General features: G+C 37.0%; 1 protein-coding gene across 3 annotated transcripts in view; it reads left to right on the top strand.

Annotated features, from left to right (window-relative positions):
- The first annotated feature begins 11,511 nt into the window (after nt 1–11,511).
- The window catches only part of SNX13 (sorting nexin 13), a 121,995-nt gene continuing 109,243 nt past the window's right edge, over nt 11,512–24,263 (top strand). For all 3 annotated transcript variants that reach the window (XM_037056275.1, XM_037056276.1, XM_037056277.1), the window contains exon 1: nt 11,512–12,342. In XM_037056275.1, coding sequence (XP_036912170.1) covers nt 11,743–12,342 — 600 coding nt within the window. In that variant the 5' untranslated portion in view covers nt 11,512–11,742. The remainder of the gene's footprint in view (nt 12,343–24,263) is intronic.

The following is a 24,263-nucleotide window of genomic DNA, read 5'->3' as shown; positions in this document are numbered from 1 at the left end:
TGGGGGTGGAGAGAGAGAGAAAGAAATATTGATATGAGAGAAACATCAAATGGTTGTCTTTTTGTACGTGTCCAGATCAGGGATTAAACTTGCAAACTGAGCATGTGTGCCATGATTGGGAATTGAACCCATAACCTTTGGTCTATGGGACTATGTTCCAAGCAACTGAACAGTAACAGCCAGGTGATATTTTTTATTTTATAACCTAATAAAACGTCAGAATTTAATTCATTTGTTAATGGTGTGAGCAACTTCTCTGCTAAATTGGATATTAGTTAATACTTGAAGGACAATTCCTAAAAAATTTGTGTCATTCACAATGTAACAGTTACTCATGATGCCTTTTTGGTTATATGAATTATTAATGTGTTCTTGATCACTGCTTTTACTCTAGAAAATTAATAAAACAATAATTCAAGCGTTGATTTGTAATATTTGCCAATTTCCATGTTGTCAACACTGCCACCACAGCTGGTTTGAGCTACCAACACCATACCACTGAGCAGAGCTTGGAAGAGGTGTGAACTAGTACAGTTTTCCATGGTATTTTTACTATAAAAATAAATAATCTCAGAAACACAGACAATAGTAAAAAGCAGTAAAATAACTAAGTGAAAATTTTTGATTGTATGTATAATCAAAACTGTTTTGTTTTATATATACTTTATTTAATTATAAGTTTATATGCTTTAATTTTTAATAATGACTATATCTAAAAATTGACTAGAAAAATTCCAAGAATTTTAATTTCTCTAACTTATGAACCAGTCTAAAACAGGTCCAGCATACCCCTAGTGATGGTTTGTGTGATTCCTATGAAGAATAAGGTAGTTAAGAAATAATAACTTGAAGTTATTGTAAAATAGAGAGCTGACAGTGAAATCAAGGTTCTGCCAGGGTATCACTATGCTTTATATAAAACAATATACTAGGTAAATATAGCTAGGAATATTCAATATTAGATACACTCAAATTTGAATAGCATTACTTTATAGTTTGACAAGTTTTAGATTATTCACCATTTTGGATTTTTCAAATCCATTTTCTCTTTTATTAGTGCAAGTGATTGAGAGGTTATCTTATCACATTTACAAAAAAGTATAATTTCCATAAGCTTTATATTTTAGTTGCAAAAGGAAGCAAATGCAGAATCTCTGAAAGCCTATTCTGCTCCTTCATTCATGTGTGTGATTAAAATCTGAGTTCCATTTCTTCACATTATAAACTCTATCAGAATCTCTTTCATGCTTCAATCATCTTCTAAAAAAACCATACTAGACAAAATGAGACAATGGACACTAGGAATATGCTGTTTATCTCAGATATACTGCTGTCTTTCAGTGTATATTGAGTATGAATTGGCTAAGAAACAGGAATAAAGGGAATAATGGTAAAAAACGCTTCTAATATTTTTACTTTATGTATCTGGCACTGAATGCAGCAGTGTCTGCTTGTTGGCATTTTGGTGACTCAAGTTCTTACATGCTTCCAGCAATGAAAGAAATGGATAAAGGAGAAGAGCTGCTAAATAAATGAAGTTAAAAACTGCATAGTAATAGTGCCATTTAGTAATTATTTTGTCTTTAATGCTATATTGAGTACAGACTTGTTGCCTTTAAACACTGCAGTTGTAGTTTTCTATCAGTTTTCTCAGTATACACTTTAAATTGTAGTCTCTTTATTTCTTAAAATGAGCAAAGAAAAACATATAATTATGTGAGATATAGTACACCAGACATGTTTCTAAGGAACTGATTCAATAGAAAAGAAATAATTAATGAGATAATAAACAAGGAAAAGAAAGTCTGGCGCTTAGAGGGAAAATCATAAGAAATGACTAAAAAACCCAATGAAATAACGAAAATAAATTTGCATTAGTTGCGTGTGACACCAAAAATGGAAGGCTTCCACTTTTGGAAGTTAACTTCTCCTAAATGTCCATGTGCTAGAGCAAAATAAGCCTGCTGTTGAAGTGAATGTACCCTTTGCACTTTGTCCTTTGCTCTTTTTGAGGGTGACAGATCACAGGTTCATCCCTTTCTGCTCTAATTGGATTGGAGACAGCCTATGGTCAAGATCACAAAGGATACTTACTTTAGGGCCTAGAGATCAGCCTAAGGAGGAAGAGGAAGATTTGATCAAGGCTAGACTTGCCGATGTCAGAAGCAGATGAGGAGTGGGAGATGTATGGGTCCAGAATGAGAAAATGGTGAAAGAAGGTGAAAAGTGAAAGAGAACAGAATGGACTCAGGGGGCAGCTCACTAGGAAAGGGAGGCAGAACGAAAGAAATGGACCAGAGACCCTTAACCTGCAGGTAAAGGCCTGGCCTGAGGCAGGTGCTAATAGGCAGGAGGCAGACGTATGAGGTCATGTTGATGCCAATGACAAAGCAGCCACAGTAGGCTCTGTGAGATTAGCTGAATATATAAAGCACACCAATTAGAAAAAATAAGTAAATATGTGAGAGTAGCATTTTACAATCAGGACAGGTAAAATGTATTCACATTAGAGTAGAACTACCAATTTACAAAAGAAAGCAGATGAAACACTATTGGACTCAATCTTGTCTTTTCTTACATGAGATAGGGTTGGGGGAAATGGCTAAACTAGAAAAAAAGTCACAATCATAGTTTATTTCAAGAGACTCTCGTGAGATCTGGACCCTATAAAAAGCAGAAAATGCTTGGGGGAAAAGAGATAAGCTCTTATTGGCTATTCAAAGAGTAGATTAACTACTAGATTTCAGGCTGGGTTTGAAATGGATTCTTTCATTCACCAGTCTACCACACCTACTTATAAAAACAAACAAGTCCCATTCAAGGCCTAACATTTAGCTCTCAGCAAGGGGAAGGAACGTCAAGGAACATGTATAAAGGACTCAGGGACAAAGCCAAAGGAGGGGTAGACTTGAGGGTGAGGCAGGGGAAAGTGGTAGCAGGAAAATGGAGACAACTGTACTGGAACAACAATTAAAAAAGACTAAAAAAGAAAAGAAAGGAACAGTTAAATTTCAAGTCAAGATTCAAACTGATTTGCTATTTATTAGCATAAAACTCTTAGAAAAATTAAGTAATCTTCTGAGCATTGATTTTCTTATTTTAAAAATGGGGCTAAAATACTTACCACGAAGATTAAAGGTAGGCAGTACACAACACACCTGGCACAGAGGAGGAGTTCAACAGGTATTAGTTCACTTGTTCCTGCCTGAACTGTTCAAAGGTGAAGAACACCTGTAAGTCATCCCCAGGGCAAAACCTGCCCTGAGCCCCGGTGATCGGAAAGTCATCTTTGATACAGTTCCCGAGCCGAACACCGCACTGCACTCCCTTCTTTACTTCCCAATTCGGCCACACCCTTTACTAAGGGCTATTAAATTCTAGGAGTGCTCTCAGGATTTTCAGAGCAACTGGTTCTTGATTCTGGTTCATGCCTGTCTCTTAATCACTCTTTTCCATTCTACATTATCTTCCCTAGTTTTCTTCTCTTAGTTGACTGGATGGAGCAGGTCTCCAACCCATCCCTTACCCCCTGAAACCTGTAGGTACTCTGTATGTGTGTGTGCCTAATGTGTCTAATCTGTAACACCCAGGCCATGGCTCATTAAAGTGGTTCTCCTTTAAAAAAACAAAACTGTGTAACTTTTGGGGATGTACTTAAATAATACCACTTAAGTGAGAGGGGGCAGAGAGGGCGAGCCTGCTCTCCTTAAGGAGAGTTAGACAGTGTTTTCTTCACGGTATGTACTGCTAGTTGCTTTAACAACAACCCACAACAAAAGAAAATGCCACTCATGCAAATTCCAAAGGTCTTTTTTTGATTTAGCTGACTCTGGCTCTCCTGTGTGGTTCCTTCCATCTGGAGTTTCTATGATCTCAACCAGTAGCACCCACATCACCTCGGAAGGTGGAGAGGGGAGGAGCGCTACATTCCCTGGGTCTGAGATAGCTGCACCACCCCACCTCTTAGACAGGCAGCTAGGCAATCTCCCTCAGTGCCCTGGAGGGAAATGAAATAAAAGGTCAACATAGTATCATCATGCCACAAAACCACTCAGAGAAATATTCTGAAATATTCCCTCTTTCCCAAAAGCCATCAGCCCATAGAATAACAGCCTCCTTCTAAATACAAAATGAAATTTGGAAGACAGAAACTCAATTATATTTTCTCAGCATAGAACTTCAGTGTACCCAAAACTTCTGGCATAACCATGAAATATAAATTTGATGTATTACCCAGAGATGCAGCTTCAAAGAAGATAAAAGCTCTTAAGAAATCAACAGTCTTTCACAGAGTATGTGGACACAATTAAAATGTGGGGATATTGGAACTTAATTTCAGGTTAAGTTCCGGTTAATTTTTTGTTAATTTCAGGTTAACAAAATTACATTGAAAATAATTCTGTACTTTTTATTTTAAGCTGAGGATAGCCAGGATGGCCATTTCCCTTTCACACACTTTTAAACACACTGATATTTCATACAGGTTTGCTTGCCTGTGATATTGCCCCCATCATTTTTCTGGCTTAGACAGTGTAAACAATAACATATAAAGATGAAGAATAAGATGGCTTGTATTGATCATAAGATGTGAAGGGAAAGCCAGAACTCATCTATTTCTACACTGCCCCCCGCACCCTTCTGAGGCTAAATTATATTGGACAAAAACGTAAAGATGATAAATATTGTCTCTGTACCGTCTCACTACTGGAAGCTGAGTGATAATAGATGTTTCATTCACCATGAACCCTATAACCCTGTTATCTTTAAAATTTGAATAACTAGCCCATTTACATTTTAGTGAATAAAATAATGTGTAAACACATTAGCAAATTTCATGATTCTACTACAGGATTCTCTGGTAAATAGTCAATCATATCCCTTTATCCAGAAGGCAGACATCTGACTTATAGAAGCACAGTTGAAACAAATGGATTCTTTCATTCACTGTTGTACCACACCTATAAAAACAAACATGTCCCATTCAAGGCCGAACATTTAGCTGTCAGTTAGCAACAGAAAGAACACTTCCCCAGCAACAGGAAAACCCGACAAGGGCATCTATTTTTAAAAGTAAATTGTGAAGCCCTCAGCATTTTGCTGATTTAGTGAATAAGAAATCTTATCCATTCAAATTAGGTGAAGGTCCTATAGATTTCAAGGCTAAATAGCCTGATTTTACATGCCTTGCATTTGATTATTTACTTCGGTTTTTTACACTAGACTTTTTCTTGACATTTCTGCTGATTTCTCTGTTCATGGGTATTTATACACATGACCATGATTAAGTGGGAGGTGTCTCAGTTTTAGTGGAAATGTGGTAATTCAAGTTCATTTCCATACATAAGAAAAGTTCATGGCAGTGTGTATATCTGCTTGGTAGCAAGGTTTTAAAAAAAGGTGATGATGAATATACTTGTTGAAGGAAAGTGAGAGGAAAATAAGCTGCAATTTACTTTGTCATAATACCACAGTTGTAAAATTGAACGAAATCTTAACGATTATTTGAGCTTGAGCCACAGGGTATTGCCCAATGCTTCAAATAACCAATTCTATTAATGTATGGGGCGTATAAATGTTAATCTAATTGTAGGTTTCAACCTCTTAACTTTATAGAAAATGACACTGAAACTTAACAAATGATGAATTTTCACTAGAAGGTTTAATCCTGTTTAATTGCAAAGGTAGAACCACAGTGCAAATCTTCTCAGGCTTTTATTCTTTTTGTTCCACAGCCAATATTGTTGGGAACACGTCAAATAGTGCTTCCACTTAGTTGTATGTATATCTATTACAAATAGTCTTAAATTTAAACTTTTTTTTGAAAACAGAAAGATCATATATTTAAAAACGAAGGTAGGTCAAAGTAACTTTGTGCCAATTAATGCAATACATTACATTTAATTTAAAAACAGTACTGATTCTTAGAATAATCATAGTTTTTTGCCTTAGTTGTTAAACTAGCAAGTGAGATGCAATACAACAGCGGACTTTGATTTCACCCTTACTCTGTAAAAATGGAACTAGCTGAGGTAAGCCTTAAATATGGGGACGCACTAGGTTTTGTCTTTGAGCCCAGATTCCTTTTCTCATTTCCTCCTTTGGCTGAAGGCAAAAACAAGAGGTCAAAGGTTCATCTTATGATTTATATAAGAACTTGGACAAGATCATGGCAAATTTTGGTTTTTAAAGTTAACTGATTCAATATACTCTTTAAAGACATAGTATATATACATATATAATTCTAATTTATATATTTCATTTTTTCACTCAATATTGTGTTAACTTGGGCAAAAAAAATTAATTTTCTGAGCCTTGGGTTGTCGTACAGCACTTAGAACAGAGCCTGACACATGGTAATAACTTAATATTAGGCATTATAGAGAATTACACATCTAATATTATATATGTGTATAGATATATCCTTATTGATATTACTATTTATATACAAGTGGAGTTTTTTTTTAAATCCTCACCTGTGGATATGTTTATTAAATTTAGGGAGGTCGAGGGGAGAGACAGAGAGGGAGATAGAGAAACATGGAGTGGTTGCCCCCCATACAAGCCCTGACTGGGGACCAAATCCAAAACCTAGGTAAGTGCCCTGACTGGGATCGAGTTTATCTGGTACACGGGATAAAGTCTGACCAGCTGAGCCACCCAGGCAGGACACGTGAAGTTTCTTCTATAATATCATCAGTTGTTTGGTTTTACAGACAAAAAATGTAAAAGTATAGAGGATTATATATCTAATATTATATATGTGTATAGATATATCCTTATTGATATCACTATTTATATACAAGTGGAGCTTTTTCCTAATAAAAGTAATTTTATTATGCATTTCCCTTTATGTTATAGTATTCCGTATGACATAATATATAATTTTTTCAAAAGTCAGCACAAAAAGTAACAATTAAAAAATCAAATCATTTAGAAGTTTGGGGAAATTTCAAGAAAGAAAGTAGACTGCAGCAAGAGAGTCTGACAATACTACAGATTTATGAAACAACCTGATAAAGGGGGTGGGCGGGAAGGTGCTGAACTAAGCAATTTTGGAACTAAGTGAAATTTCTAAAACAAAAGGACCTATGTCTGGACATTGAACTCTAGTTCATAAAGTCGTTTTTGCAAGGGGGTATTGATTAACAATACTGCTATACATGTGCACTGAAATCGAACAATTAAGTACATGGATGGCAGATGGTACTAACCAGTTTTCTTACTGTTGGAGTGAGATTTTTCAAACTAGCAAAGGGGAGATGATCCATCCTAGAATGATCCATCTGGTAATGGACACATCAGGAGGTGTATGTTTAGCTTAATATACAGATAGTTCCATACAGAAATATTTACAGATAGATGTTATATATGGATTAGAGTACACCCATATACGTCCTTGCTTCGTTAACTGCAAGGGCTGAGAAAAAAGGGCACTCTGAGTAGTAAAGAACACATCTAATGCCTACATCTTGCTTTCTAATATCACTCTTCAATAAAAGAACCAAAGTTCCCTAGAGAAGTGGCTGATTCTAGAACTAGGGTATAATGTTGTACCAGGAACTGTGGAAGTACTCAAAAACAAAAACAAAAAATTACCTCACACTGATAGATATTTTAAAAATACAGGACAACTGAAAGAGCTCCCAGTGGCCAAAGCTGGAACAATCTGAGGAACAAAATGAAAGAGTAGTGAATTTAACCCAAAGTATAAAATAAATATCTGGGAGTTCATACTAATATAAACGATTGACTGATTCAGTAAAATGCACAGGAGAAAAATTTCCTGTGCAAAATCATTCCAAATAATTTATGTGGATTACTCCACCCCAAGGAAGAGGAGCATAAATTCCTGATCATTAAGAGTAGGCTGCATGTAGTAACTTCCTTGCAAGGAGTACAGTGTGGAGAAGGGGAAAAAAGAGTAAGTTTGCAGTGGAGAAACCTGGAAACACTACCTCAGCCAGGTAGTCCAAGTCAACGAATAAATCATGTCAATAGTATGCATTTTTGATGGGTGACCTGGGGCAAGTTACTAAACCTCTCATCACCTCTGAGGGTAATAAGATCTACTGTGACGGCCTTTTTCAATTGTTCAATACATGTAAAATGCCTCCCATAGCACCTGGCCCATAATAGATCTGAAAAATAACATTCATAATTGATAATTAAATGTTTGAAAAATGCCGTGGGTCTAGTTTTTGTGATGTAAAAATATTTATTTTATAAACTATTACCAGTGATTTAGTAATACTTCTGAAATATACTACAGACATGTATATTATTATTATGTGCATATATAAATAACATGGTTGTTTTGCTTTAGATCTTGGTTTCAAGGAGCTATTATTGAAGAGGCTTGTGAACATTATTGTTATGGCTGCATCTGCTGTTAGGAAAGCTTCATATCATTTGTCTGTGTTAGGCTTAAATTGCCTTAGTATTTTCTCAAAAAGTACCACGCAAGATATAAATGCATGCTGGGCTGTTTGAGGTAGATATCAGATCATGCATAAAGGCCCTGAGATTTCTGCTTACTGCTGCCCTACACTAAGCTGTAACAAAGAACAGGGATATCCTGCTGTTGTCCCTTCATAGAAAGTATCTCCTCTGTTGGCAACATTTTACTTCAATACTGGACCTTGTTAATGAAGGCATAGTATTACCGAATGTTCTGTAGAGGTGGTGACACTGATGATATTGCATTATGAAGAAACTGAAGTTAATGACATGGTTTGAGAAATCAAAAGACTGAATACGACAATTGATAGATGCAATTTGCTTGGGAGGTTGATTCTATACTTTGCCTGTTTCTCAGAAGGAATTATAGCAAATTTGTGCCAACCTCAATATGTAGTAGATTAAAAAAAACTAACAAATAAGCAAACTGGACATTGTGAATTGTTGTTTGGAGGTTTAGAAATCACTGGCAGTGGCCTGTTTGAAAGCATCAGACATTTGATTTTTGCCTGTGACCTCTTGTCATTCCTTCCTGTGTTAATCAGACAGATTGGATACGGCTATTGGAGAATCATACATTTGGGAATGATAGACACAGATGTATCCTTAGCGTGTGTTTCTTAAGATGGATTGTTTTCTGTCTTACATTTGACTGACAGCCAAAGAATCCAGCATCTCAGCTCAGCCTGTCCCAGGTTTCCTCTGTAACAACTGATACAATGTTTTTAAGATCACAAGGAATAAAACTGCAATCTCTACCAAATTAGGTACTTTCTTCTATTTTTTTAAAGCTAGTTGCTTCTGTAAGCATTCCTTCCCAACTACAAAACTACATTTCCATAACTCTAAAATGACATATCTTATTCATTTTGTTGATTCCCTTGCTAGCATAATGACTTTGGTGCATGCTTAAAATATGTTTGTTTTTAACATATTTACCTTTATCTTTCCTCCTATTACCACCAATGAAAATATTTGCAATGTATGTGGTGAAGGGAAAGGTGTAGCTAACCATATTTTTTGGACTATAAGATGCACCTAGGTTTTAAAGGAGGAAAATAGGGAAAAAAATTTTGAAGCAAAAATGTGGTAAAATATTTAATAACATATATAACTTATTCCACCAATGTAAATGTAAAGAGAACTCAATAGCAGCATTAACAACCATTATTCCTCCCAAATTTCAGGGGGGAAAAAGTGAAACTTATAGTCTGAAAACTATGGTAATTCTTCCCCATAACTGCAAGATAACAACCAATGGCCGATCTAAAAACAAATTTGTCTTTCAATATCAAGAATTTTGTTTCTTAGCAGGTTTAATTATGCCTATTCCTTTTGGGGTCTTTTAGGAAGTGATTCACCCATTCATCTAAGAAATATTTATTGTCTATTATGTGCCATGCACTATTCCTGAATTCTACAATAGGTGCTGAGATCATTGAACAAAACAGAAAAATCCTGACCTCATGAAACTCACATTCTAGTAGAAAGAAAGACAGACAATAAGAAAAATAGTATTTATGTTAGAAGGTGTAAGTGCTATTAAGAAAACTGAAGCAAGAAAGGGTGCTCGGGGAGAGGCAACATTTTAAATGAGATGGTCAGAGTAGGCTTCCTTGAAAAGGATGACATTTGAGCAAAGATGGGACAGAAGTGAGGGAGCTACCCATGCAGTATCTCCTGGAAAGATCTTTCCAGCTAAAGAGAATAGTGCAAAGGCCCCAGAGCAAAAGGAAGCCTTGCAGTTACAGTAGCGTGGTGCTGGAACAAAGTGTTTAGTAGAAATGAGGTCAGAGAGGTGACTGTAGGGATTTGGTTGGCTACCTAACAAGGATTTTTAGGTCACAGAAAGGACCCTGGCTGAGAAAGCTGGGAGCTGGTGATTTGGGCTTGTTCTGAAGTATACAGACACACCTAAATATTAAAAGCATGTCTGTCATATTTTGGGTGGTATAAACTTCAAGTTGTGTCTCTACATAACCTTTAAAATAAGTGAAAATGTCTTGCTTGTGGTATTGGAAAAATATATGAAGAAAATTAAATACTCAAGCCAGACCCCTAAATTACAGTTTTAATTCACTAGCTGGAATCTTAAATATTAATGAACCTCCCTGTCTTCTTATTTACAAGTTGGAACAGTATCTTTTTCCAGGTTCCTTGTTGTCTCGAGTATCTCTTGGTTTCCCTTAATGTTAAGTCTCGGTAGTATTTTCCAATCTTATTTCCAATTCATGGTTTAATTTGCCAATACCAGTAAAAAATTTTATTGTGTGGCAGAGGTCAGAATTTTGCTGCAACAGAAATATGGAAATTATGTATCAGATGAAGATTAAAACAACAAAACCTACTTGGCCTCAATTAGTTGAGCGGAGTAAAATCGGGATTTTTCTTTAATTCCTGACAATCTAAATGAACCATTTTGTTTCCTTGGTAAGGACGCAATAGCAAAGAGGTAGCACAAGGTTCGCACTACCTTTACTTAATGTTTTGAGGTGAAAGTAATGTATTAAGTAAGTTTCATTTTTCTCAATAGTACTATTATTAATGAACGGAGATGGGGGGGTGACTGGCAAAGGGAAAGGAACTACTACTAGTTTTAATTTTTCACAATGCCTTTGTACCCCTTGTAAAAACAAAACAAAAATGGAAGGCGGTTTTGTATGTCAAATCTGAACATCTACTTCTCAATTTTTTTAGGAACTGGTTTCTACAAGTGCGTAACACAGCAGGTTCGGGTAAGCTACTTCCATTGCAACTGAGGTGGAAGTGAGCGCCTCCAATTCCAAACACTGTAACCAGTGGCAAGTTCAGAATGTTACTTCAGGGGCTTTTAGGCACCCTGGGTTCCAGAGTTCTGTCCCACTGAAGTTGAGACTCATTACAATGACACCTGCTAAAATTATTCACCCCGACAGACAAACACATCGGGTCAAGAAGCTAGTAAAGCAGCAGAGATGGCTGTTAAAAAACAAAAGTGACTTTAATTTTTTTTTTTATAGCTCTCTAAGCCCTCATTGTTATGCAGGTGCTGGCCAATCAACTAATCAGCGACAGTCCTAATTGTTGGGATCTGGGTAAAGCTGATACGCCCCGTATCACTTCCACAACCTGTCGCATACCCCAGTCAAGAACTCGCCGAGGATTGGTACAGACATAGGAAAGTTTCTGTCAAAGTTTAGGAAAGAGCGACAGAGCAGGAAGCACTTTAGGATCTTATTTAAGGCCCAGAGAGTGCGGCCAGCCGAACCTCCCCTGTGCACTTCGGTTGCCGCGGGGGCCACGGCAATGCGAGGGGGAAGCTCTTCTACCGGACAGCTGCCGCCTGGTCCCCGAGACGCGCGACCTCCACAGCGCCATCCGTCCAAAGCTCGGCCTCTGTGGATCTCCCTCCACCCCCGGGCCAGCCGACCCCGGCGTGCGGCGGAGGACAAGCGGTTTCCACTGGCGTGCGCGCCAGCTCCTTCGTTAGCCTGGCGTTGGGGCCTCTCTCCACGCCCCGCCATCCCTCTACGGCCAGAGCGCCGGACTCCAGGAGCGCAACCACCACCTCCAAGTGGGCCACCAGACGCCGGTCTCCGCTCCCCGACGCGCCGGCGCTATGGAGACCGTCACGAGACGCCGGCGGCTCACGCGTCTGCCAATGGGAGCGCACGTCTCGGGGAGACGCGAACGTCGCTCTTCCAAGATGGCGGCGCGTCCGTCGCGAGCAGCCGGGTCGGGGGGAAGCCAGCGAAGCCGAGTAAAGCTGCCTCCCGGGAAAGGACTGAAGGAGCTGTTGCCGCCGTTGGCGGCGGCTCGGGCAGTTTTCGTTGCTGCTACGGCTGCTGCCATGCGGCGAGGCTAGGGAGGAGCTCACTTCCCTGGGGTGTAATAATGTTAACAGAGGTAAGCGGCGACGGCGGCCAGTGTTTACCTGTGAAATGGGGAAGGGATTGGTGTCAGCCCGCCAGTGAACATCATTTCTCGTGCCGGCGGGCTCGACCCTCGGTAGCGGGCCGCGGAGCCCGAGGAGCAGTCGGGATCCTACAAGTGCCCCCTGAATAGGAGCTGTGCTGACTCAACAGAGTCCCACCACCTCCTGCTGTCTGTGCTCTTCTTTCGCAGTTGTCACTTGCCCGTCGCCCCTGGCACCGGTCTCCCTCCTGCTGTCCTTTCCTCGTAACTTGCCGCTCCCTTTGTGGTATCCCCTTACAAGCTCTGCTGTGTGGCAGCGAGGGTCTCTCTGCGATGCCGCTGGTTCCCATTTCCCCACGGTGTGCCCGAGATGTCCCTTCTCCAGTCTCTGGCCTCCACGGCCCTCTGTCTCCACGCTCGGTCAGCATCCTGGGTTTGTCACTTGGCCAGACCGGTTTGTGTTCCACTCCACCTTCGAGGTCCAGTGACACTTGGGTAAGCCCCACTCCCACACTCAGTCACCTTTCGCTTAAATCGTGGGAAGAAGAAAGTTCTGATTAGCATCCACCCTCTTGATTGCTTGACGCTCCCTTGGTACTGTCTCTCGGGAACAGTGTTTTTTTTTTCCCCCCTTGGACCTGAAATGGAAATAGGGCAGCTGTGACTAGCCAATCAATATCTAGAGCCTAATGTCCATTGCAAAAGGCAGGCTTTTTGAAGAAGAGTTTCCTTTTATGAACTAAATTGATGCAGGTATTTGACACAGTGAACACAGTTATGTGTAGTGGTATACATAGGCAGGTGCAGGCATCGTTGAAGATTAAGTTCTGAAGTTTGTGAATTTAAGGAAATATCTTAAAAGCTACTCACTTGAAGTCCTCTGAGGATTTCGGTGTCAGCTGTCAGGGACTAGTTTGGGCATTTCTGCGGCCAAACTTCGCATAGGAATCAATTTTAATGTGCAATGGGAAATATTCTTACTTGGGCCACAAAGGAAATAACGTTTGTGATAATAAAGGACCTACTTGCCTTTCCAACTTGGTTAACTCTGAGGAACTTCCTACTTTGGTATTTCTGCTTAAAAATGTATGCACAGTGCCTGGCATATGACGTGTTTTTTAAATGCTCACTGATTGCTTTTAATTCTCGAACTACTACTCATTTCTGGAGTTTATTTCATTCCTGCAGATCATGGTATATCATAAGCTTCTGTTGTCATTAGCAGTATTAGTTTAAAAAACCTTAGAACTAGTAGAATTTTTATTTTTACCTTCAGTGTGATATTTTGGTGAGAGTAATTAGCCTTATAATAAGTTTTCAGCGGTGTCTCTAAATGTACCATATTATATGAGATGATCTTTTGATTCCGTTTGGCTTAGGTTAGCACATTTGAAAACAATTGTGCTTTCACATGCACTCACTGGGTTTGCTAATACAATAAAATGATAGCGTCCTGATTGGGAAAGACTGAACTTTCTAAGCTTTTGTACTGTAAAATAATTGTGTGTTTCAGGAACACTTTAAGCAGTAAGCCAGTGACAGTAGTGAGTTGCAGGTTAGTGCTTTGTGTGCTTGGTGCGGAGTGTGGAAGTGGCAGAGCCAGGGCTCCCACCTGGGCAGCTCTGCGGAGTCTGCTACTGCTGCACCGGTCACCTCTCTGAAGTAGTGCAGATTCAAGGGTACTTGGATCTCATCTGTACTCATTTTACAGATTAGAAAACTGAAGTCCAGAGACTTGTTCAAGGACAAACAATTATTAGTGGCAAAGGTGAAACTAGAATCCCATCTCCTTACTCTCAGAACAGAACTCTGACCATTGTGCTCTCAACGTGTTGTTTTCAGCTCTTTTGATAGATTTTAAAATAGGCTACTTGTCTGAATAGGTCAGATAAACTGAAAAGTTATCATTACTTGAGACTTTTTGCTTTACTTTTAGCCTTTTTGTTTATTTAAGCAAGGGCCAGAAATAGTCCTATTTTAAAATATTTTAGATACAAAAATTTTACTTGGCCTGGCTGGGTGGCGCAGTTGGTTGGAGTCCTGTACACCCAAAGGTTGCTGCCTTGATCCCCTGCCAGGGCACATACCTAGGTTGTGTATTCAGTCCCCATGTAGGGTTGCCTTGGGGGAAGCACTCAATCAATGTGTCTCTAAAATTTTTTTTTACTCAGTGTTACAAAAAAACTAGTAGTGTGGGACTCCTTTTTATTGCTTCTTTTAGTGCTATTATTAGATAAGCAAGTTTTAGAAGATGTGATTTATGTTAGATATTAAAATACATACTGAAGAACTATGTTATGAAGGATTTTCATGTTCAATGAGCATTTCAGAAAGTGGTGATTATACTATCTGCTTGGTTCTTTTAGATTTTGACATTGAGGTACATGATAGCATCTCCATTAGTCTGATGGGAAGGCTGAGATTGAGAGTTAAAGTGGCTTGCTTGTAATGAGTGGTGGAGCCAGCAGTCACATCTAAGTCCTCTTATTCCAAATTGTGTGTTGTTTTGTGGTTCAGTATGGAATGCGTCATTAACTTTTTGTACCTGATAATCACCAGTATACAATTTTTAGGGCTTTTTTAAAATCAAGGTGAGGATTCCAAGTTTGTAGACACATAATAATGATAAACATTCTTATGAGTGTTTTGCTTTTTGTCAAAATAGATCCTGGAAACCTTTTCAGAAATGAGAAACCATACAAGTAATTAAATGAAGCTAAAAGAGATATATGTACAATGAATTTGAAACTTGTGAAAAATGGTAGATTAGTGTGGATTGAAAATACTCTCCAGGAGGTCATCTTGCCTTTTTTTTTTAATGTCCCCCCCCCCTCCCCATGTACTGTCTTTGTTCCTGTTAGGACTTCTTACTCTTAATGTTACTCCTACAACATTTGGCAAAAAATTTGTCNGTCATCTTGAATTTTTTTTTTAATGTCCCCCCCCCACCTCCCCATGTACTGTCTTTGTCCCTGTTAGGACTTCTTACTCTTAATGTTACTCCTACAACATTTGGCAAAAAATTTGTCAAACTTAAAATGTATTTGTTTAGTACCCACTCACCTTCTAACCCCCATTCCCATTTTTAAAGAAGTTTAGTCTTTATATATCAGATAAAACTTCTGTATATCAGAATTACTTAGGTATGGGATGTTTACCTGATAATTTGTTCCAGTTAATCTTAATTTTCACAACATTGAATGTGGTGAAATATTTATCAGTTAGTTTTCATTAAATACACTGTTGAACTGTTCTTTGAGGTTTCAAAGCTATCAGGGTTTTTATTCAGAGCATTTATTATGACAGAAAGGTAAAGGTGTAGAAGATGGAGGAAAACTCATGAATTTGCACCCCCGGAGGCTGTTTCATGGGAAAAGCAATTACCAGCCTATTGACACTTGTCTTGTGCTTTTAAAAATAGCAAATAAAATTTTTAGTTGTTTAAACTTAATAGTTGTTTGGGTTGTGTGCAAATGTGGGATATTAGTTAATGTTAAATAAAAATGGTTTATTTTATATTTGGGTTAAGTTACTTCCATTCAGATTACTGATTTTTAATATATTAACACTAATTCTTGATTTTATGGTTAAAAAAATAGGATACAGAGGGGCAAAGGTGTGCAGCACTGTTGGAAGTTCTAGGTTAATAGTTGTTAAGGGAGTAAGATTTTGTGGTTCAAATAATTTTGGAAGATATTTGCCTAAAGGAATTGTAATAGGTTTCTTCTCTGGAGACCTGCTCATAGATTTTGAGGTGATTTACCCTCAAAGAAGGCGATAGAATTTGTGTTATATTTCAAAGTTATTTGATCTGTTGGTTTTGTTTCTCTAATATCGGACTAATATCGAGCCTTATAGGGTTTCTGATATTTCATTTTAGGAAATCCTGAGATGTGATGAGTTGTGCATTAAGGAAGAAACTGGACTTGGAGGGCTCTTTTTATGCACAAACACACACTCACATTGATACACGCTTGCTTATAGTAAATAATTAGTAAAAAATTATGACTTGATTTTTTTGATATATTTGTTAATAGGAATACTCTTGTAAAGGGGTTAATTCTTAAACAATATGATCTATTTCTTTAATTATTAATTGATGACACCGTAAAGGCAACTGGCCAGAAAAAGAACTTTAGGTCCATTGGCATTGAAAGGGTGTTAAGCTAGAAAATGTTGTGAAGAGAGTGAACTTTGAATTAAAACAAGTAGACAGCTTTTAACATACCATTTAAAAAACAGGGTTGAAATTGAGTGAAAAATAAGGCTGGAGTCAAGTAATGCGTACTTCTGTCTGTCACCAATAACCTACCAGAGTAGTGAGGTAGCACACAAATGACCTCTATGTTAAGCATTATAAGAATGAGTCCCAACTTCACCTCTTATTTATGATGTGACATTGGGCAGTTGTTTGAACTTTTTGAGCCTTGGTTTCCTTCTGTTTAACATTTGGATAATAATAGGACTTTCCTAAGCTGCTCTCTCATTATTGTGAAGATCAAATAAAGTGAAAGAGGGTATGTAACTCATTGTAAACTGTCAGTCATTATACAAATATAAGTGGTTAGTACATCAGATTTTTTCTTTCTATATGCCTCGTACTAATATGAATTCAGGCCCTAGGTTCCATCTAGCTTATGGCTCACTGACTTCTCAGCAGATGGGCAATGGATCCCAGGGAAAAAGATGTCCCCTGGCCATTGGTGTAGTTACAGAGGAGGCAAAGAGTAGACTAAGAGAAGTGAAAGGAAAAAGTAGACTGAGAACATGTCCTGCAAACTAGTGATGAGGGTAGTTTATTATGTGGTTGGTAAACCAATGCCAAAGAATTTCTGAAAGGAAAGTTCCAAAAAGTACTTTGTAAAAGTTACTTATTTGAAGGTTAGCAGTCAGTCATTTGTGTGTATATATTCAGAAATATTTGTAGGAAATCCTTTATTTTTAATCAGTCCTGGCAATCCTAAAAACCTTGGTATGGTTCTTAAAAGGAAAGCTGTTGTTTAGGATGATTTTGATAAGGCTTTGTGATGACCTGTACTGGACATTAATTTTAGTGGATTAATTTGTTCACCAAATACGAGTACACCTACCGCGTGGTAGGCATGTGCCAAGTTCTGGGACTTTGGTGGTGAGGCAGACCTAGAACCTGCCCTCAGACAACCAACTGTCAGAATTAAATCGTGCCGGTTGGGCCATGGTTCAGCCAGAGCCTTGAGGTCTTTTGCCAGAATCAAACAAGTCATACAATTAAAGGGTGAAAAAATGAAGAGGAAGAAAAGGTAATTACTTATATTAGCTTTATAACTCTGGGTAAAGCTGCTAGTTTGGATGAGATGGAAGCTTTAAAATGAGGTTCTTACAACTGCAGTCAGCCCATCTCAACTATCTGCATTTGCTCCACACAAATTCACAGTGTGAAGTGAAAGAAAAAAGAACAGAGAAGAAAAATCTGTGAGTTTGTCATTATTTTTTCCTTGAAAAGACTTTAACTGTCTTTACGAGGTCTACCAAATTTTACCAAAAGACCCAGCTGAATTCCATTACCCTGGTGAAGGTAATACTTGGTCCCCACGCACCTTTCATTTATTTGCTTATTTTACATTTCTTCCTTACTTGATTGTACCCTCCTGAAGATCACAGCCATGTTCCTAGTGTCTGGAACAGAGCTGGAGGCTTAGTAGTCCCACTGAACATCTGTTGAATGAATGCTGAATATTCCTTGGAGTAAAATTAAAATAAAAGTGAAAAATTACTAAGAAAACATTGTGTGTGGTAAATTTAAACTATCATGTTAATTACCTTTCATGGATTGTTTTCTTTCTGTGTCCATTAAACTTTTTTTATTAGTGCACTGTAGTTTAATATTGTGTTTGTGGTCACAAAGTAAAAAAGTTTGACAAAAAAGTTGAACATCAAGCTTTTAGTTGGAATGTAAGTCTGTTAATTTTTTCCTACTGGAAAAATCTAATTAGATTGATGTTATTGTCGTGTAGCCCATTATAAATGCAGAACCGCTTGGATTTTATCTTGTACCTTGTCCTGTTTAAATTTTATTGTGATTTCTTGTGTACCAATTAAAAATGTATTTCTAACCTAGATAAATTGAAAGAAAGCTTTATTTATAATAGTACAATAATGCTGATTTTTGTGGCACTTCGTTGAATGTTTCATAGGTGTATGACCTTTAATACTATCTTGAAAGTTTGCAAGCATGAATAAAAATTTGGTCATAAATTTCAATAAGTTGGAAAATTTGGGGGCATATTTTCAAGAAGTGCAGCTACCACCACAGTCTCTGGACTAAAGTGCCTCCCGCTGTCACATTGTTAGAGAATTTCACCCACATGCAATCCCATTGCATACTTAGAAGTAATATGTGTCAGAAAAGTTCACTAGTGATTCTGTGTTCACATGTGAAGATTAAACTGGTCTGATAATTTTCTAGTTAGTAAAAGAGGCTCATATACATCAAGTGTGGTAAATCACAGTTGTGGGCTTATTGCCCTGTTTTCTCCAATTTCCTGAGGAATCTTTTTATTCTGAAACCTCTATGAAATCCCTACATTGATATCCTGCCTTGCTTTTGACCTTAGCCCTGCATTGTTGGAGAGTCCTTGAATGTTAACTCTATTTAAACCTGAATTCCTTTTGCTTCTGGAACCCTGGGGCTATTTTTAGCCTGGTCTTGGCTTGGCACATGAGAGAGTTTGTGATTCTTTGTATTGTGACTTTTATTTTCAGGCTAGACTTGTGTGACAACAAGTGTGTGTGCAGAATGGCTTTTGGATTCACCATTATTTGAGGCTTGGAAATTGTAAAACTGATTGAAAGTTGTAAAGTTTTAGTGGAAGAGTTAAGTATGAAACAAAATTTCATCTCATTTTAGTTATTACACAAATTTTGGGAAATCATGGTCTGATTTTAAGATATTATGTGTTCTCCAGCGTTTGTCCAAAGCATAATATTGTACTTTAGAATTTGTTCTTGATTTCTCTTCAAGAGAAACTTTAAGGAGTTTGAGATGGCATTTTGTTCGCGGGATTTTTCTGAGTTTAATCAGGCCACAACTATTAACACAATCAGCTATTTTCACATTCAGTGTTAATTGCTAACATCTGATGCTTTTTCTTGAATAATAGTACCTAAGTGTTCAACATGTAAACTGTTCCAGTAGTCTAATACTGATAAAATTTAGCAGAAGAAGAGGAAATGGGCTAGTGGGAGGTTGGAACTTGAAAGGTAGAACACAACAACAACAAAAAAAAACAGAAAAAGAAATTGTATAGTGTTCTTTAGTGGATGTGCTGATTACACAGCAATTTTAGAGAAATCAGTTAGGCATAAGAGTATTTTATAATTTATTACGATGTATTTTTTGAACTAACAAAGCTCTACAAGTTAATGTCTGATAGCTGAGAATATTCGATATAAAATGGACATTAATGCAGAATTTACAGGACTTCCAAAGTTAGATTGTCTTTGTATTGAGACTGAGAGTGTAAGTCATTTTTATCTATAGCTGTATCTCTATTGCCACATACACGTATTTCTAGTTACAAATTGACCGTTCCTAATTTTGGAAGAAGAGTGTATGCTTTTGGTTAAGAATGATTGATGGCTTGTGTCTGCTTATTTGGATTTGAATCTAAATTTTGTCACTTCAGAGCATTTTGACTTCAGTCTTTTTGAGCCTCAGTTTTCTCCCGTGTGTCACTTGTAAATGAGTGGTCCTTACACCTCAGGGTTGTTGTAAATATTCAGTGAAATAACACATTTTAAGTGTTTCCCACAGTAACGCTCAATAACTATGAGGTTTTATTATTGTTTTCTCAGATGTAAATAGCAAGTGCTTTATTTTTGTAACTTGGGATTTAATGTTTGAAGCTGTTTTCTGTCTTTGTTTTATTGAGAAAGTTTTAAAATATCAAATTAATGACTCATGGTCTAATTCTTTCTGTGTTTATTAACTTTCTAATTTATGTGTTGCATTAAGATCTAGATTTAGACTGAATTTAGGAGGAAATTAAGAGAGTTGACACCTGTATGATATGAAATGGTCATAGATAGAATGTTCGACTAACCAAATTTCTTCTGGCCATTTTACTACAGGGGAAAGGAAAGGGAGATTTGTAGTATAATCTCATATCATGCTTAAAAAATGTCTGCATTATGTAGTTTTCTGCTATGGGAGGTACTGTGGTCTTTGTCAATTTGATAACATTTTATGTAAAGTAGCTCTAAATTTATATAAGCTCTTTTACTGAATAGTTCCTTTAATAGGAAATATAAACGTGAGTATTGTTAAAATCCTTTGTATAAAAAATATGTAGCCGGCTTGGTTGGTATTAGAACTGTGCTGTGGGTTAGGAAACAGACTTAGGGCTAAGTTAATGCAAATAGAATTTGTACTTAGAATTCTAAAAATAGATATTAGACCTGTGAATAGTTTTAGTCCCTTTATATAATAACAGTTACCGACATTCATGTGATAGCACACTAAATTGTTTTACTTACTGGGTGGTGTGTTCTTGTCATAACATTTTACTTAGCCGGAAGTTATGACATCAAGGTCCCTTGTGGGTGGAGCTATATCTGTCTGTATTTTTCTTTCTAGACTTATTTTTCCCCTCTTTCCCCTGTCACTTAGTGGATGTGTTGATTTTCCCCCAACCCCTGCTCTGTCTTTTACTATTCTCCTCTATGTCTGTAGGTCTGCAGCTTGTAAACTCAGTTGTTCGCCCAACCTTCACCCTTTTCTCATCTCAAATATATCAAACAGGTCATAATAGAGAATTTAACTTTTATTTTTTTAAGTTATACTTCATTGTGGGATTAAAAATACTTTCCATTGTTAATTTAAAGGGCAAACAAATTAAACATTTTATATACATTTTTAAAATATAGCTTGATATAATTTCCTATTATGATCTTATGCCTCTTGTCTGAATTTATTTTGATTAAAGGGCTCATAATCTCTGAGTTAATGAATACTGTTGTGCTTTTTTAATTGTGAGTTAAGGGATCTGGTAGTACTTTCAGAATCATTGTTCTGCTGTTGAGTTACTGTGTAGCCTTCAGAAATGTGATGGAAATTTATTTGAATCTGTACCAACTCTAGAACATACCCTAACAGTTATCTAAATCCTAATACCTACAAAATCTACATCATATTAAAGAGTACCAAGGACTTTAAGGGTTAGTGTCAGTTTAGTTACTTTAGATTTTTCTGAGAAGTTGAATTTTTAAATCTTAGTAAATTATCTTCATTTGATTAATCAGATACAGTTTGCAGAATTTGGCCCATCTCCTCCCCCCTGCCACTGCCTTACCTCCTTTATAAAAGCCTTCTTGAGAGTCATTGTAAACTATTGTTTCAGAACTTGAATTTTAAACCCAGCTCAGTTCATGGTCCAATTCTGTGACTTAGCTGTTTCTCATTTATAGAGCAGTCAGTAATTTTACTTGTGCCAGAGTTGCTGTGAGAATTAGATGTGTATAATAACTATAGATTTATAGTCTGTGTGTTGCATACATATATGATGTATAAAATTGTCAGCAGAGGCCCTAGCCAACACGGAGCACTCAGTACGAGGTGGCTCCTGTTAGAGGAGTGTTAGAGGACGCCCTAGTCCATGAGAATGAGAGGGAAGGCAGGGGATTGGTGGCAGTTCAGTTACGTTCTGAGTTGAAGATCCAGCTCTCTCTGCTGTAATAGGCAGTGTTGCTTGATTTCTCCTTGAATTTTGTATTATGGGGAAAAGTAGAAGTCGAGTGGTGAATGAATGTTGGTACTTTTAGGCTTGCATTGCTATAGTCCTGTATGGACGAGGGAGAAGGGGACCATATATTAACATGGCCTGTTCTGTCTTGCTTTTGCACCAGTGAACTGCTGTGGTTTAAGTTGGGTGTGCTTGAGTAGAAGAACACTTTTGTGACTGGAAGCCTTCTGATGTGTACATTAAATCCATTCTGTCTCTTTGTTTCTAATTCACTTTTGTTAGAGGAGCTTAAGATGTGTTGCTGTGTATCAGCTTAGTTTTCATGAGGTAAAGATAGAGAATGGCCTTGGTGTGTGAGGCCTTGATGTGATCGTGTACTATAATGTGGCCCAGACAGAGTGGTAGGGAGTAGACACATTGCCGGGTTAGAAATGACAAGTGCAATACTGTATTATATCAAAGTAATACATTTTGTTTTAGTTTAGTGTCATAATGACAGGATCTAAAGAGAACAAAGATTTTATGGGATAGTAGGAGAATTAGTGAAGAACCTGGATAGTCAAGATTTTAATTTCCTTTTGGCATTTCCTTTCTGGCATTGAGAAGTATAGTGGAGTAATATGCCCTTCCCCATGAGAACATTTCCATCGTTGTTTCATGGAAAAGAATGAATGAAAACTCCATTATTCAGAGAGAACTTTTTAAAGAATGATTTAAATATAACTTAAACTTTTCTTTTGTTCTTCGATGTTTTATAAGAAATGCGGTTTTAGCCCTGGCTGGTGTAGCTCAATGGATTGATTGAGCAGGGGCCTGTGAAGCAAAGGGTCGTCGGTTCAATTCCCCATCAGGGCACATGCCTGGGTTGCAGGTCAGGTCCCCAGTAGGGGACACATGAGAGGCAACCACACATTGATGTTTCTCTCCCTCCCCTTCTCCCTACCTTCCCCTCTCTAAAATTAAATAAATAAATAAATAAGTAAAATATTTTTAAAAATGCAATTTTGAATATGTTTAATTATTTCTAAGAATATGATTGAAATTTCTAGTAACATAATTTTGAACCATTTAAAATTCTCACAAACTGTTGGTGGAAATCCAGGTTTCTTTTTCTTTATTCACGTACATTGAGCCATCTAAGCATAGGAGTAGTATACCTGTTAGAGATGATATCATTTTAATTCACAGACTTATTTCTGTTGTTGGAGGCTCAAGTACGTGATACAGGGATCTCCTTTTCTTTATGTAGGCATTCACAGCAAGTCATTTTTCTTTTTCAGATGAAGATAGCTTTTTTTGACAGTTTTTAACATAATTTATGCTTATAATATTTGAAACAAAGTTAAGTATAAAGAAGAAATAATTGCTTTTAATTTCATCACTCAGAATAACCACACTTCCTGTCTTCAGTATTCTGCATTATATTTGTACACTGTTTAAAGTGGGATTGTATGTACAAATTTGTATAACCTCCTGTCTTCATTTAATGTAAATTTGTAGAACAATTTTATTTATGATTATTCATGTAAAAATTGTAAGTAAAGTAGATTAATGTTGGATTTTACTTTAAAGAAAGACCATGCTACAATTAAGAAGGAGTCATTGCAGATATGCAAAAGTGGCTAATTTCTTAGAAATGTTATTATAACTGATAACTTTATTGATTAATCAATGCAGAAAAATATCCTGATATTACAGGAAATACCAAGGAAGCATTTGATGAAATTCAGCTTCTATTTCTGATTAAATAATATGTTTAATAAAATAGAAATAGATGAATACTGTATTAAAAATTGTGTGGTAACCAGTGTTGACAGCATAGCTTTACATTTTTTAATATTATTTTTACTTTTTAAAATCATGAGCAAATTTGATTTACAGTTTTTTTATCTTTGCCTTGCACATAGGTGAAAATTATATTTTTGCCGTATAAGTTTGGATTTTTTTGAGCACTGGTGGGGTTGATAATTTTTCATAGGTTTATAGGACATTTATATTTTCTGCTTTGAGTTGGTTGTTCCTATTCTGTTTTCTTTGCAAGTATTGGTTTATTTCTTAATGATTTATAACATCTCTTCTCATGACTTCTAATCTTTTATTGTAATTGGTGCATATATTTTTACAAGTGTATATTGGATTGGTCAATAAGTTTGTTTGTTTTTTTCCCAGAAGATGGCTGTAGTAGTGCTTAGT

The sequence above is a fragment of the Sturnira hondurensis genome, unplaced genomic scaffold (genome assembly GCF_014824575.4).
Source record: "Sturnira hondurensis isolate 20B ecotype Veracruz unplaced genomic scaffold, ASM1482457v3 Scaffold0008897, whole genome shotgun sequence".
Classification (NCBI taxonomy): Eukaryota; Metazoa; Chordata; class Mammalia; order Chiroptera; family Phyllostomidae; genus Sturnira; species Sturnira hondurensis.
The sequence above is the reverse complement of the archived record's forward strand: the minus strand, read 5'-3'. Positions and strand labels throughout refer to the sequence as shown.